Source organism: Nicotiana sylvestris, chromosome 9, assembly GCF_000393655.2.
Source record: "Nicotiana sylvestris chromosome 9, ASM39365v2, whole genome shotgun sequence".
Classification (NCBI taxonomy): domain Eukaryota; kingdom Viridiplantae; phylum Streptophyta; class Magnoliopsida; order Solanales; family Solanaceae; genus Nicotiana; species Nicotiana sylvestris.
The window spans coordinates 80,852,396-80,868,048 of record NC_091065.1 but is presented as its reverse complement, the minus strand read 5'-3'; the positions used below and the strand labels follow the sequence as shown (position 1 = coordinate 80,868,048).

Here is a 15,653-nt window from a genome sequence, read left to right as displayed (position 1 = left end):
GTAAGAAAAAAAAGGAAATGAAAAAGTTAGTTTGTTTACTTTATTCCTAATCTTTCCGAATTACGCAAAGATCTGATTTATGTGGCTACATGATACGTAGACAACCTACATAGTGTTCGATCGAATCATTTCTTTTAAAAAAAGAAAAAGAAAGAAAAAGAAAAAAAGAAAAGAAAAAAGGAAGGAAAAGAAAAGAAAAAAAGGAGATGAAATTATGGGATGTGAGAAGGAGAGGAAAGGCAAAAGAGTGATAATTAGGGAAATGATCAAGTCAAGAAGTGTTAGAAAAGAAAAGAAAGAGATGATTGAAATGAATAAATTGGGATGATGCCATATGACCTTCATACCCTCGAAGTCATAACTGTGACTAAGTGCATTGCACATAATGTGAGAGTATCTTATGTTAAATGCCCTAACACTAACGTGATAACTTCATTTTGTTCCTTTTGTCATCTTCATTATAGCAGAAAGGTGGTTGGTTTGTGGTTCTTAAGTAATTCATCCATACAACACAAGGTCAAAGAGCAAGGTAGTCATGACTGGCAAAGAGTGGGACACAAGGGTTGTTGATCCGTTTAAGGGAATTGTTGAATCAGAATCTGAGTTGAAAGAAGAGGTCTTGAGGTTGAAAGGACAGATGGTCGAAATATACCAAGCCTGGATTAGTAGGCATAATCTACCATCAGTTCCCACTAACTACAATGAAAGCCTTGTCACCATTCCACTACTGTCACAAATCTAGGATATCTCCACACAACCTTTTCACACTCCACCCCCTAGAACCACCTCATATCCCGCTCATTTGACCACTCATGTTTTTGTAGCTCATCCACCTGCTACATTTCCTCGATCCTCTAGCGAGACTGTCGTCACAATCCAAGATTCCCAACACTATGCTCCAGAACCAATTTTCAAGGTCTCAGGTCCATACTCTTACGATCCTCATTTTGAGCCTCTCGGTGAAACTGAAAAGACTGCTAAGACAGTAGAGCAAGATGAGATATCCAGGAAAGTGAAAATCTTAGAGTAGTCTTTAAGAAACATACAACGGATAGGGAGCCGGATGAGCATGACTTACAAAGACTTGTACTTGTTTCCTGACATCCAACTACCTGCTGGGTTTAAGATGCCAAAGTTTGATTTGTAAGACGGACATGGAGATCCTGTGGCCCATTTGAGAGCTACTGCAGTAAGATGAGAGGCGCCGGTGGGAAGGACAAATTATTGATGGCGTATTTAAATGAGAGCCTAACTGGGGCAGCTTTGGAATGACAAACTTATCAAGATGTCGGTAAGTGGTATACATGGGATGACATGGCTCAAGATTTTGTGCGACACTTTCAGTACAATATAGACATTGTCCCAGACCGCTCCTCCCTTTCTCAGATGGAAAAGAAACCCAAGGAAAGTTTTAGGAAATTTTGGTTTAGATGGAATGAACAAGTAGCTCGGGACAGTCCTCCTAATGATAGAAAAGATGTTGCTAAGTCCCGCCAACAAGAAGATCCAGTGGGTATTCCTGCTAAGTGCTTTCAGCCTCAATACCGACCCCATGAACATCCACAAACTCCACATAATCCCCCCCAGTATTATCCTCCGAACAACATCCGGTCATCTGTCTAACAACTGGGTCACTCCAAAAGGCGAGCACGAGCACCGCAAAAGCTTTACCAGCCTCAGCAAAATTTTCAAGTGCCATATAACCCACATTCAAGCCAAGGGTGTAGAAGGGAACAAAGGCTGAAAGACAATTTTACACCAATAGGAGGGTCCTATGCAAGCTTATTTGAGAGATTAAAGTATTGCGACATGATTACACCTGTTTCTTTAAATTATATAGACCCGCGTGCTAGAAGCTTTGACCTTGCTAAAAGGTGTGAATACCATTCTAATGCCCAGGGGCACAATGTTGAAGATTGTCATGCTTTGAAAAGGGAAATAAAATGAATGGTTCAAGAAGGAATAATTGTGGTCCAAGGCAGCAATACCCCAAGCGTCACACATAATCCTCTACAGGTACATGACAATGCACAGATTGTTGTGATGGTTTGCAATGACGAAGGTTTGGTCAAAGGAGCTAATGAGCCACTTGGTGAAGACAATGTGATTGAAGTTGGTGAAGGTCCCAGTGATATTTATGTGGAACTCAGAGGCTAAGATGTCGAGCCTGGTAATTGGAAAGACGCTCCATCTCTTGGCTAGCCGGGGAGGAGTCTTGGTGGTTTATTTTGTTGTCATTTCTGTTGTCCGGGTTATTTTCAGGGTTGTAATCCGGATATTGTCTTGTGACTCAAACCCTTCTATCCTTTTATTCTGCTTAGTTCATTTAGTTGTAGTACCCCTTTTAGTGTTGTTTAGGTTTTTCTAGGGTCGTAACCCAGTGTGTTTTGTTTGTCTTGTTGTTCAGACCCTTTCACTGTTTGTCTAATGCAATTTTCTACTTTCTATTATTTCTAGTCATATTTTTGTTTAGTTCTCTTCTCTTTTTTATAGTTCTTTCCATGCTGGCCCTAGTGACATAACATGCACGCATAATTCTAGGTTTGGTCTTAAAAGTTAGTTTAATCATGAAGCAACGAAATAATTTTGAAGATGATAGAGACACTTGAGGGCAATAAGTACATATTTGGACATTTTGAGATCATTTGAAGCCCGAACTGTGTGAAACTGGGTAGATAGTTTGGAAAGTTAATGGGACGACAAGAATTTGTTACAAGTGAGTGCGTCCCAACAATTTGAAGCAAGAAACTTTGAGTTCAAGTGCTTCTCAAGTTACAAGATAAAGTCAAGGAAGTTTTCTCCGAATTGATGGAGGATATCCATTGTAAAAAAGGAATCACCCAACGAGGGTTCTGTACTTGACAAGGCACTAAAGAAAAATGGAAGGCATATTAGTAATATCATTGTTGAAGCCGCAAAAGAAATATAGTGCATGATCTTCAATTTTCATTTCAAGTTGCATGTGTTGTACTTGGTATTTTCAGGGATTGGGAGACCCTCTTTCAGCTACCCAAACACTTATATCATTTGATACCCTCTTGAGCATGTACTAATTTCTTTGACCTCCCCTCTTTTGGAATCAAGTTACAGTCATAAAAAAAAGTTCATGCCCCTATAGGTTTATTTTAGAAAGTTCATTCCAAAAGGAAAATTCAAAGAAAAAGAAGAAGAGAAAATAGAGATAAAGAAAAATAAAGAAGAAAAAAGAAGAAAAAAAGAAAAAAAGAGGAAAAGAAAAAGAGAATAGTAGCAACATAACGTATCTTTGTGAACTACGTTCGACCTGATTCTTGTCACCACAAGATACGTAGGCCACCTCACGGTTCAGTCGCACCAAATAAAATATTTCATGATCCCACGAAGTCGAGAGTGCGCAGAAATTCCATCTCAAAAAGAAAAGAATCAAATTCCCTTGCTTTAGAAATTGGGGCAAAGTTTTTAGAATGGATTTCAAAAGTTGTAAATAAATTAACCTCGTTGTCATAGTTACTTTGAGCCTTTATGATATCTTTTCTTTCTAATCCTGTCCAAAAGCCACATTACAGTCCAAAAAAGACCTCCCGGATAAATTTTGAGAGTGTTGAGTTTAGACATGCCAAGGGTATATGATGTTTTTACCATGGTTAATGCCTTGTCATCTGAAGAATCAGAGGAAATAAGAAGAAAAGAACAAAATGAGAGAGTCTTATTGGTAAAAACCTTCACAGGCACCATAAAGAGATGGTGAGTTGAGAGAAAGAACAAAATGAGAGGCTTGATGGTAAAAACCATTCGGGCACTACAAGTCGAATAAGGATCGTGAATCATATTAGATAATCAGAGCATTAAAGCCCAGTTTCACGGCTTAGGGGTATAATAAGAGTTGAACATTAGACTTGCTTGACAGATTAGGCCACTTAATCCAAAGGTGCATGTCATGGTCATTAGAGTTGGTATCCGCATCTGATAAGTTTATACTCTGTAGTTTACTTGAATCATCTCTTTCTAATGGCCTTTACTCTATTCCCTTTTATCTCGTTTACTTCCTCTTCCTGAGTCTGTTTGGTCAGAACAAGTGAAAAATGATTTCAAAATTTGTCACCAGCTTTCCAATTACACAAAATGGGATCTGGCTAGCACATCATAGTGGCATAAGTCAGGAAAGAACAGCGTGCGCACTGAGTTGGTAACAATTAACGTGATTTGGGATTCATGTGAAATACAAAGGTTTGGTATATGTCAATTCATGAACAATGCGACAGATCGAGGATGTTGGGTGAACGGATCAAAGGTATTTTCTATGATAAGGTTCACAGAAAAAGTGGTTAACCAATGACAAGCAAGGTCTTCCATGTGGAAATCAAAGTTATCATGCCAAGTGAAAGAGCAATAGACCTCAAGGCCAAGCCAATAGGTTAAGTCAGGAAAGAACAACATGCACACTGAGTGGGTGGCGATTGACATGCTTTGGGATTCATGTGAAACACAAAGGTTCAGTATATGCCAATGCATGAGCACAATACAACAGATGAATGGTATTGGGTGAATAGATCAAAGGTATTTTATGTGATAAGGTTGACAGAGAAAGTGGTTAGTCAATGAACAAGCAAGGTCTTTCGAGTTGAAACCAAAGTTATCATGGAAAGTGAAGGAGCAATCGTCCTCAAAGTCAAGGCCACAAACCAACCACCATATTTATAAACTCACAAGTTTTCTTTGTTTGAAACAGGGATGAAAATTCTGTCCAAATCAAAGCTTGGAAGTTTGAATTTTTTGTCAAGTGTTGTGCCCAAATTTTGTCAGCACAAAGGCGGTTTGAGAAGGAGAAAGAAAATTTGTTTGATCTACAGGAACCCTCCATGAGGAAAAGCATGGTTTAGGGGCAAGGAATTTTGTTCGTTCTACAGAGATCTTTCAGGAAGAAAACATGGCTCAGGTAAGTTCATTCTCGATTTTTTAAGACCCTCCTTAATAATGGGATTTAATTTAAAATTTTCAGGACCCTCCTGGATAATGTGTGTCGCGCCCCCTTTTTCTAGCAAAATCGGGTTTATGACATTTGGGAGGACAACTCATTCCTTTTGGGAATTGGGTTTGATTTGAAGAGTCACCACCTAATGATTAAAGTGCATTAGGACACTAGGAGGGGTTTGTTTTGAGTAACCAGAGATTGGTTAAGGGCTTGAAATCATCCCAAGGGGAAGGTGTTAGGCACCCCTCAGGATCCACTAGTGTGGTTCCCGGCTAAACTATTGATGTGACTTAAGTGCAAATAACACATAGGCAAATAAAGGCTTCAATAAGAGGGGATTTTTACGTAATGGTTACAAATAAACAAAAGTAAGAAGAAGGAACTAAAAGAGTTGATTTCCTTAAAAGAAATGGTTTTAAAAAATTTAAAAGAAGCAAAGAAAACAAAGGAAAGGGGGGGTCCTAGGTTTATTGATAATATGGATCACCTCACACAACATCCGGTAATCATTCCTCAGTGAGGGACTACACGTGATGTTATCGCGTGGTCATCATATCCATATCTACCCTTTCCCACCCTGTTAAGGTATTAAAGCGCGGAATGGTCTCGTTTACGTATTGCATGCTATTACCCGCCCCAATCCTATCAGCCCCGGAGGCACTTGGGACTACTAATCCTAAAGGGAGGAGGTATTGGGCTTATTTGTGGTTTCAAAAGGTAAAATACTAAGGTGACAAACAAAACACATATAGCAAGTTTGGGGAAGCATATAAACAAATAAAAAAAGCTCAAACAGACCTCCTTTTAACCAAAAAAAAGCACATAATGTAGCATGACTTGCATGTACTGTTTAGGGTCTGATTAAAACTTAAAAGGTTGAGGCAGACTGATTTATTACATAGTTTAGATAAGAAGCCCGAATCAGGCCTGCCTGCTGGTTGTAGCACATAAAATCTGATTCAGCTTATAAGCTTTCACCTTATGGCTTGCCTAAGTGTTAGACGAAGACCCTATAGGCATGATATCTACTGATTTCAGAAATAAGGATATGAGCTGATTACATACTGATTTAAGAAAAGTTGTCAATTATTAAAGGAGGGAAAGTTTTAGCAAAAGATCATAAGTTCTGCAACTGGTAATGCATTATTATTGCTGGTTTTAGACTCATAAGCGAGTGAGGCGATTCAGATTTGATTAAAGCTCCTATAGGCATGCTTTCTATGCGTTTGTCGACTTTAGAACACTTTTATAGACATAGAGAAATGCCGAAATCCTACAAACATAATATCTAGGTGTTGTATTTTTTATGGACATGATATCTAATTGCAGTTGGTTATTTAAGGCCTATAAACATGTTTGCCCAATTAAAAGTGGATATGCAAGATTCAGAAAGACCTATAGGCATATTTTCTATATATGCATATGCAGAATTCAGATTTCGAGTAATTATGGACATGATATCTATACGAGAGGATGCAGGATTACTATAGACATGATATCTATATGAGAGTGCAGAAATTCTACACATGAGAATGCAGGATTCCTATAGATATGGTTATCTACATGGAAATGCAGAAATTCAGAAACTCCTATAGGCAGGTTATCTACCCCTTTTTGCATACATAATTACCCCTCCCATTTTCACTATCCATCCCGTGAGTTTTCATTACAAAGTTATTACAACCCAGAAAAATAAAGTAAAGTAAAGAAAATACATCAGAAATTAAAAAGTACAACCAAGGAGAGCCTGATTCAGACTTCTTGTCTGAAATATGAAGTAAACCAACTCCAAGAGATCATGTTCCAAAGCTTTTCTCCCATTTGGATGTGTCAAAGTTCCCTAAGAGTCTCATATGAACTCCGGGCAGTGCTTACACCAAAATGTATTACCGGATTAAGACATAGGGCAGTGTGGATGGGCCAACACTCATGTGTCCAATTCTAGAGGGAACTCAAGGTCCCAAGGCAAGGCTCAAAAGAGGGGGGTAGAACTTAAAGACTAAGAGAGAGTGCAAGTGTAGAAATAGAGTGCTGAAAGGGGAAAGGGAAAAGGCAAACAGCTTAAATCAGAACACATATGGGTGTAGGTTAATGGGGGAATTTGCAAGAGCAAAAGAAAAACAGGCTGATAGGCACACCCAGCAATGAGAGATGTTGGCACACCCTCCAACCTATTTGCTTAGAGATTAAGACCCTATTGGTTCAAACTTAATTCATGGGCAACAACTCACATTACCATGCCTTAAGTCACAACTCTCACACACATATGGGTAATGGGGATAGGGAGCAATGATTCACAGCAGAAACAGACAGAACGATATGAGCGTACTAACTTAAATATTGAACTTTACAGAAATAGTAAAGTAGACATGGATATAAAAGTTGTAAATGAACACATTGTGATGATGTTGAAGCTTAAATTAGGACATACCAGTTTCAAAGAAACAAATAGAGAAAATGCAGTAGTCTTGAAAAACAGGCCATAGTGGAGACAAGAAGAGAATATTATTATGAGAGAGTATGAGTTTAGAAGGATTCTCAGTTGATGATGAGTTTGTGAAAAAGTTGTGCATTTATAGTGTGAAAATCAGGCAGAAATAAGGTAAGAAAGCAGTTAAGGAACTAATCATCAATTAGGAATCAATCACACAAGTCCTTTAATTAAGGAATTCAGATTCAAACGGGAAAACTATTTAAGAGAAGAAGTCAAATAAATATCTTGTGCAAAGCCTGCAATTAGGGGCAAATACATAAAAAGTTATTTAAGGACAGAACTTTGAAATACACGGTTGTATAAATAAGGTAAGAAAATCAATTAGTAGCCAGTAAATCAAGAGTAAGAGATTTTGTAATTATTGGTCCATGAATGAACCAAGTCAGAAAAGCTAAGAAAGGTTTTAACTTAAGTCGAATCACAGGAAAATCAGCAAACAATGGAAAGAAATCAGTCAGACCTATTTAGAAGGAAGTCTGAACTAATCACAAATTTGAAAGCTATTTTAGAGGGGAGTTCATCACATATAAAGAGCATACAAACATGTTGAGTTGATAGAGGATTTCGTGTCATTTTAAAATCAGTAGATAATAGACTACAGGAGCATGGTTGTCACATAGGTTAGCATTGTAGAGGAGAAGTAGCATCTAGTAGCATACAAATGATCCAGTGTAAAGGACCTTAGAAGAGTTTAGCAAAAGTCAGAATCATATGAAAAACAAGGATGTCAAAACTCAGTTCAGAGACTCGATATTGGTCTGAAAGGGTTGAGGGTTTTTGAAATAAAATCCTAGTTCAAGCAAGTCACATAGCCAGACTTGGAGGAACCCCCAAATTCTAGGGTTTCCACCATCAGAAAACAACAGAAACTCATGAGAAACATGATAGAACAATAACATGCGAAACACAACAGAAGATCTCAAAGAAAACATGGTAGAAGAAACTAATACGAAACATACTGGAGATATTGATAAGAACAGCATGAGAAGCATGTTAAGAAGTATTAGAAGAAACTTAACTAGAACGTAGTATAAGGAGCTTAGTAAGAAACACTCAAGAACATAGTAGGGGAAAATACAGTAGAAGAAACACACAAGAACACAGTAGAGGAAAATACAGTAGAAGAAACACACAAGAAAGAGAAAATACGAGAAAACATCTAAATATTTCAGAAAAACCATAGATCGGAAAAAGAGATGGTTTCGAAAGTATAATTTTTGAAAGAAATCCAGAAACTCGTTTAAAAACTTAGGGAAAGCATAAATCTGGAACAGATCTAAAGAGATCAGAAAAACCTCAAAACTAGGGTTTTCAGAAGAACCCAAACGATGAGAAAGGCTTGGATCTAAGTAAGAGGAGTCGAGACCAGGCTTTGAAATAGACATAGCTTGCCGGAACAGGGTCGGAGATGGCCGTGAACTTGAGTCAACAAAGGTCTGAACCAAACTCTTTGTGGTCGAGTCACGCAGCTTCAGTAACCCAACGCGAGAAGCAATAGGTGGCTTTGTGGTGGTGAAACCACCATGAATTCATGTGAGAAAGTGGTCGGAGAAGGTGAATAGAACTCATCGGAGAGGAGGGGAGGGGGAAGGTTTTAGAGAGAACCAGAGGTAGAGAGATAGAGACGAGTGAGGAATGAGAAGGGTATTGGGGGTCGTTAGGTTAAAAAAGGTAAGGATGGATGAGGGTCGTTGATCTTTTTGATCAATGGCCAGGATTTAACAAGGTTCTGGGTCGGGTAGGGGGTAATTGGGGCCTGGGTCGGGTAATCTGAAATTGGGCTGAAATTGGGGTCCAATTTGGGATTCAGATTTTAGGCTAAAATTGAAACGAATTAGGCTATTATTTAAATAGCCAATTTTCTCCTTTAAAATTATGAAAAATAGTAAATTAATTTTTGGAAATAAATTGAAAGCATCAAAATGATTTATAATACATAACTATCAATTAAAAAATATAAAATCTCATTTTTTGCATATGAAGCTAGTTTAAACCTAAACAAAGGCTAATATTGCAATTATGCAATTCTATCCTTAACAAATACCAAATAATTTTGTAAAAATGTGTAAAAAATATCTTAGCTATATTTTAATATAAACATGAGACTCCAATAAATGAATCACCAAAAATGATAATTTTGGGGATAATTATTGTGTTTTCTTGGTAAAATAGGGCAGTAAATTGATTTAAAATGTTTAAAAAATTAAGAAAAAATAATGTAGCCTTGGAAAATACTCATATATTCTTATACATGATATTTTGAAAGGTGTTTTACATAAAAAAAATATAGGGAAAAAATTGGCTGTCAATAGCTGCCCATCTTTACCTGGGAAGGATGAAAGAGTTATCGAGTAAAGATATGATGGTCAATTTTGACCGAACGAAGTGGTTTGAAGAGGCTGGACGTGCCCTGGCTTATGAGTTGCCTACATATCCCTGGTCTTATAGGAATCAGGCCATATGTAGTTCAGGATCCGTCGGCGGAGTATGTTGATAGAGACTTTCAAGAATGGGCGCAATGGGATGAACGGTTAAGGTCTAATCGGGGTGCGGGAACTGGAGCGAGATTGATCTTGCTGAGATAGCTGTTACTCGTCAGTTTACCTACAAATAAGCAATACAAGTGTATATTGTGCGAAAATTTAAACGTGATGCAAGTTCCCGTCGGACCATGAATGTTGTCTTTGGACGGTTAGGATGACGTCCTCAGACCATGACGTCCTGGGCCATGAAGCGTATGATAAGGGATTCACAGTCCATGAAATGATGCTCTCGGGCTATGGGAATGATGCCTCCGAACTGTGACGCCTTTGAATAATGATATGCAAAAGATAAAAGGGGTCCTCACGCCAGGGCATTGCGTTCTCGAGCTATGAAAATGGTGCCTCCGAACAATGATGCCTTTGGATAGATTGGCGATCTTTCAGCCCATGAGATGCAGAAGGTGGAGATCTTTCAGCTGATGTAAGATGTAAATGAAGTGGCGATCTTTCAGCCGATGCAAGACGTAAATAAAATGGCGATATTTCAGTCATGCAAGATGTAAAGGTGGCGATCTTTCAGCCCTGCAAATGTAAATAAGGTGGCGATCTTTCAGCCAATGCAAGATGTAAATAAAATGGCGATATTTCAGCCCATGAGATGCAGAAGGTGGCGGTCTTTCAGTCGATACAAAATGTAAATGAAGGTGGCGATCTTTCAGCCAATGCAAGATGTAAATAAAGTGGCGATATTTCAGCCCATGAGATGCAGAAGGTGGAGATCTTTCAGCCAATGCAAGATGTAAATAAAGTGGCGATATTTCAGCCAATGCAAGACGTAAATAAAGTGGCGATATTTTAGCCATGCAAGATGTAAAGGTGGTGATCTTTCAGCCATGCAAATGTAAATAAAGTGGCGATCTTTCAACCAATGCAAATGTAAAGGTGCCGATCTTTCAGCCATGCAGATTTAGAGGTGGCAATCTTTCAGCCATGCAGATGGAGGTAGAGCTTAACCTCGGAAGGCAGAATGGTAGCCTTATGCAATGCAGAGGATGCAGATGGAGACAGAGCTTAGTCTCGGACGGCAGAAAGGTAGCCTTATGCAATGTAGAGAATGCAGATGGAGACAGAGCTTAGTCTCGGAAGGCAGAATGGTAGCCTTATGCAATGCAAGAAAAATGCAGATGGAGGTAGAGCTTAACCTCAAAAGTCAGAATGGTAGCCTTATGCGATGCAAGAAAATGCGGATGAAGGTAGAGCTTAACCTCGAAAGGCAGAATGGTAGCCTTATGCAATGCAGAGAATGCAGATGGAGACAGAGCTTAGTCTCAGAAGGCAGAAAAGTAGCCTTATGCAATGCAGAGAATGTATAGGGAGACAAAACTTAGTATCAGAAAGCAGAATGGTAGCCTTATGCAGGAAGTAAAAAGGGCAAATGGCAATAGAGTTTTCTTAGCTGATAGCGGATTGCGGTATCGTGATTGCTGGAGATATTGTGCCTGCTGAGGACACTGTTGTGTGCGGATAACAGTTGCAAGCAAGTGCAATGGTTCGAAGAGTTGTATTCCTGAACTTTGTGAGTGAGCGTATAGTATATTTGATGATTTTGCAACTCAAGTGCCTGCATCCAAAAAAAATCGTGAGTTTTGTAAAAGGGGAGGTTAGTTCGTATCCCCGCAGGCTCTACTTGACCTGTTCGGCTCTGTTTCGGTGATACTGTGCGTATCATTGGGGTAGCATTGCTAAACAGAGCGATTTCAGAAATAAACATGCATGATTTTAGTAAAGAAAATGTAACATAAATACATAATTAAGAATAGTTTTCTTTAGATGAACCGACGACTGCGACGTGGTTCAAGACATTGCAACTTCTCTTGCTCCGAAATTTTGAGGGTCCTCCTCAAAATTCTGCCCCAGTTTACTGGGCTGCTGCTTCTGACGGCTGCTTGCGGTGAATGGCTGAAATCACTTCGGAATTTTGAGGGTCCTCTCCAAAATTCTGCCCCAGTTTCCAATTGCGGGGGGAAATGAAAATTTTATTGACTTGTGACCGAACCCATAGGGCTACCTACGTATCCCCTCTTAAACGGGAATCAGGTCAGGCGTAGTTCAAATTACATCATATAAGGAAAACATAAAGGTTACACATAGTATCGCTTGATTGCGTCTGAATTGATCGGATTTGGTCAAACTTCCCCATCCATTTCTGCAAGTATGAGGGCTCCTCCTATTAGAACCCGGTGAACCATGTACGGACCCTGCCAGTTGGGAGAGAATTTCCCTTTGGCTTCATCTTGATGCGAAAAAATTTCTTTAACACCAGCTGCCCCGGTGTGAATTGTCTCGGCTTGACTCTTTTGTTGAAGGCTCTGGACATTCTGTTCTGATAGAGCTGACCGTGGCAAGCTGCATTAATTCTCTTTCCGTCTATAAGAGCTAGCTGCTCGTAATGACTTTTCACCCATTCTGCGTCGTCGAGCTCTACTTCCTGTATGATTCTTAAGGACGGCATTTCCACCTCGGCGGGAATGACTACCTCTGTACCATAAACAAGCATATAGGGGGTTGCCCCAGTTGATGTACGGACTGTGGTACGGTACCCCAATAAAGCAAATGATAACTTCTCGTGCCACTGTTTATGTTTCTCTATCATTTTCCTCAATATCTTCTTGATATTCTTTTTGGCGACTTCTACGACTCTATTCATCTGAGGTCTGTAGGCTGTAGAATTCTTGTGTTTGATCTTGAAGGTTTCACACATGGCTTTCATCAGGTCACTGTTGAGGTTGGATCCATTATCATTGACAATTGACTCCGGGATCCCGAACCGGCAAACGATACGGTCGCGGACGAAATCTGCCATGACTTTCTTAGTCACTGCTCTGTAAGATGTTGTTTCAACCCATTTGGTGAAATAATCAATTGCTACTAGGATAAACCTGTGCCTGTTTGATGCGGCAGGTGCGATTGGTCCGATAACATCCATTTCCTAGGCGGTGAACGACCATGGTGAGCTTGTTGCATTAAGCTCATTTGGAGGCACCTTTATCATGTCTGCGTGTATCTGGAAGCGGTGGCAATTTCGGACATACTGGATGCAGTCTGTTTCCATAGTCATCCAAAAGTAACCAACTCAGAGTATTTTCTTTGCTAAGACAAAACCATTCATATGTGGACCGCAGGTCCCTCCATGAATTTCCTCTAATAGCCTGGATGCTTCTTTTGCGTCGACACACCTTAGTAATCCCAAATCAGGAGTCCTCATGTACAGGATTCCTACGCTGTGAAAATAATTGTTGGATAACCTCCGAAGCGTGCGCTTCTGAGTAGCGTTTGCGAGTTCTAGGTATTCTCCTTTTGCCAAGTATTCCTTGATATCATGAAACCAAGGCTTTCTGTCTGTTTTTTTTTACATGAGCACAGTAAGCTGGCTAATCATGGATCTTTACCGGAATGGGATCAATGAAATTCTTGTCTGGATGCTGTATCATGGATGATAGGGTAGCCAGTGCATCGACGAATTCATTCTGGGCCCTAGGAACATGCTGGAATTCTGTCTTTGTGAACCTCTTTCTCAACTCCTGTACATGATGCAGATAAGAGAGTATCTTGGAGTTCTTGGTCGCCCATTCTTCTCGGACGTGATGTATAAGCAAATCTGAATCTCTAATTACTAGAAACTCTTGAATGTTCATGTCAATGGTCATCTTGAGCCCTAGGATGCAGGCTTCATACTCGGCCATATTGTTTGTGTAGGGGAACCTGAGTTTGGCAGACACTGGATAATGCTGACTGGTTTCTGATACTAGGGCCGCTCCTATGCCAACTCCTTTGAAATTTGCTGCTCCATCGAAAAATATTCTCCAACCGTCATAGGACTCTGCAATATCTTCTCCTACGAATGATACCTTTTCATTAGGAAAATATGTTTTCAGGGGTTCGTATTCTCCGTCCACGAGATTTTTAGCAAGGTGATCTGCTAGTGCCTGTCCTTTGATTGCTTTCTGAGTCACGTAGACAATATCAAATTCACTCAACGGGATTTGCCACTTGGCCAGCTTGCTAGTGTGCATCGGCTTCTGAAAGATGTACTTCAAAGGATCCATCCTTGATATGAGATATGTAGTATAGGCACAGAAGTAGTGCCTCAACTTCTGAGCTACCCAAGTCAAAGCACAACAAGTGCGCTCTAATAGAGAATACCGAGCCTCATACGGGGTGAACTTCTTACTGAGGTAATAGATGGCTTGCTCCTTCCTCCCTGTTTCATCATGCTGCCCTAGAACACAACCAAACACTCCATCCAATACTGCGAGGTAGAGTAATAGAGGTCTACCTGACTCGGGTGGGACCTAAACCCGTGGTGTTGACATGTACTCCTTGATTCGGTCGAAGGCCTTTTGGCAGTCATCGGTCCATTTGGTAGCGGCATCCTTCTTCAACGTCTTAAAGATTGGCTCACAGATAACTATAGATTGTGCTATGAACCGGCTGATTAAGTTAAGTCTCCCCAAGAAACTCATTACATCCTTCTTGTTCTTTGGAGGTGGCAGTTCTTGAATAGCTTTGACATTTGATAGATCCAGTTCTATTCCTCGATGACTTACAATGAACCCAAGTAGTTTTTCGGTAGGAACCCCAAATGCGCACTTCGCGGGATTCAGTTTTAGGTTGTGCCTTCTCAGTCCATTGAAAAACTTCCTCAAATCTTCCATGTGATCAGTGGCTTTCTTGGACTTGATAATAACATCGTCTCCATATACTTCGATCTCCTTGTGTATCATATCGTAGAAAATGGTGGTCATGGCCCTCATGTAGGTGGACCCTGTATTTTTAAACCCAAACGGCATAATTTTGTAGCAGTACATTCCCCATGACGTAATGAAAGTCGTTTTCTCAGCATCTTCTTCATCCATCTAGATCTGATGATAACCAACGAAACAATCTACAAATGATTGCAACTCGTGCTTGGCGCAATTGTCAATCAGGATGTGTATGTTTGGCAAGGGAAAGTCATCCTTCGGACTGCCCGACAGACTCTGACCTTCCCATCCTTCTTCGGCACCGGCACAATATTGGCTAACCATGTCGGATATTCTACTACCCTGAGAACCTTAGCTTTGACATGCTTAGTGACTTTTTCTTTGATCTTCAGACTTATATCAGGCTTGAACTTTCTGAGCTTCTGCTTTACCGGTGGACATGTCGGATCAGTTGGCAGTTTGTGGGTCACAATAGATGTGCTTAGACCAGTCATGTCATCATATGACCAGGCGAATATGCCCTCGTATTCTCTTACAAATTCTGTGTACCCTTCCTTTTCTAACGGTGATAAGTGAACGTTGATTCGTGTTTCTTTGACATTTTCTGCATCTCCTAGGTTAACAATCTCAGTCTCATCCAGGTTGGACTTCGGCTTGTTCTCAAAGTTCTCGACTTTTTTAACAATCTCTTCTTGTATATCATATTCCTCTGAATCTATGTTCGTTTCTTGCATTGTCTCATTGCATCTCACAGCCATTGGTTCATCAAGATAGGTAATAGTAATGTTGTATAAATAAAGTAGAGAGAGAAAATAATAAGAGTAAGATTTATAAGGAAACCGAAATGCTTTGATAAATTTCATAACTGTTTTGAACATTGGAGATCTTATTGCAAAAATTCAAAATGCGAAAGGAAAATCAACTAAAAATAAAAGATAGTGCATGATGCTTGCTACCCCGAG

The 15,653-nt window shown here is 39.8% G+C and overlaps 1 protein-coding gene across 1 annotated transcript; it reads right to left on the bottom strand.

Annotated features, from left to right (window-relative positions):
* Window positions 1–12,976: 12,976 nt before the first annotated feature.
* Window positions 12,977–15,449, bottom strand: LOC138877825 (uncharacterized). The gene is made up of 4 exons (XM_070157467.1): window positions 14,973–15,449; window positions 14,455–14,844; window positions 13,378–13,509; window positions 12,977–13,030 (listed from the first exon to the last, which is right to left on the bottom strand). Exons 1-4 carry the CDS (start codon window positions 15,447–15,449, stop codon window positions 12,977–12,979), a joined length of 1,053 nt encoding a protein of 350 aa, XP_070013568.1.
* Between the last annotated feature and the right edge of the window lie 204 nt (window positions 15,450–15,653).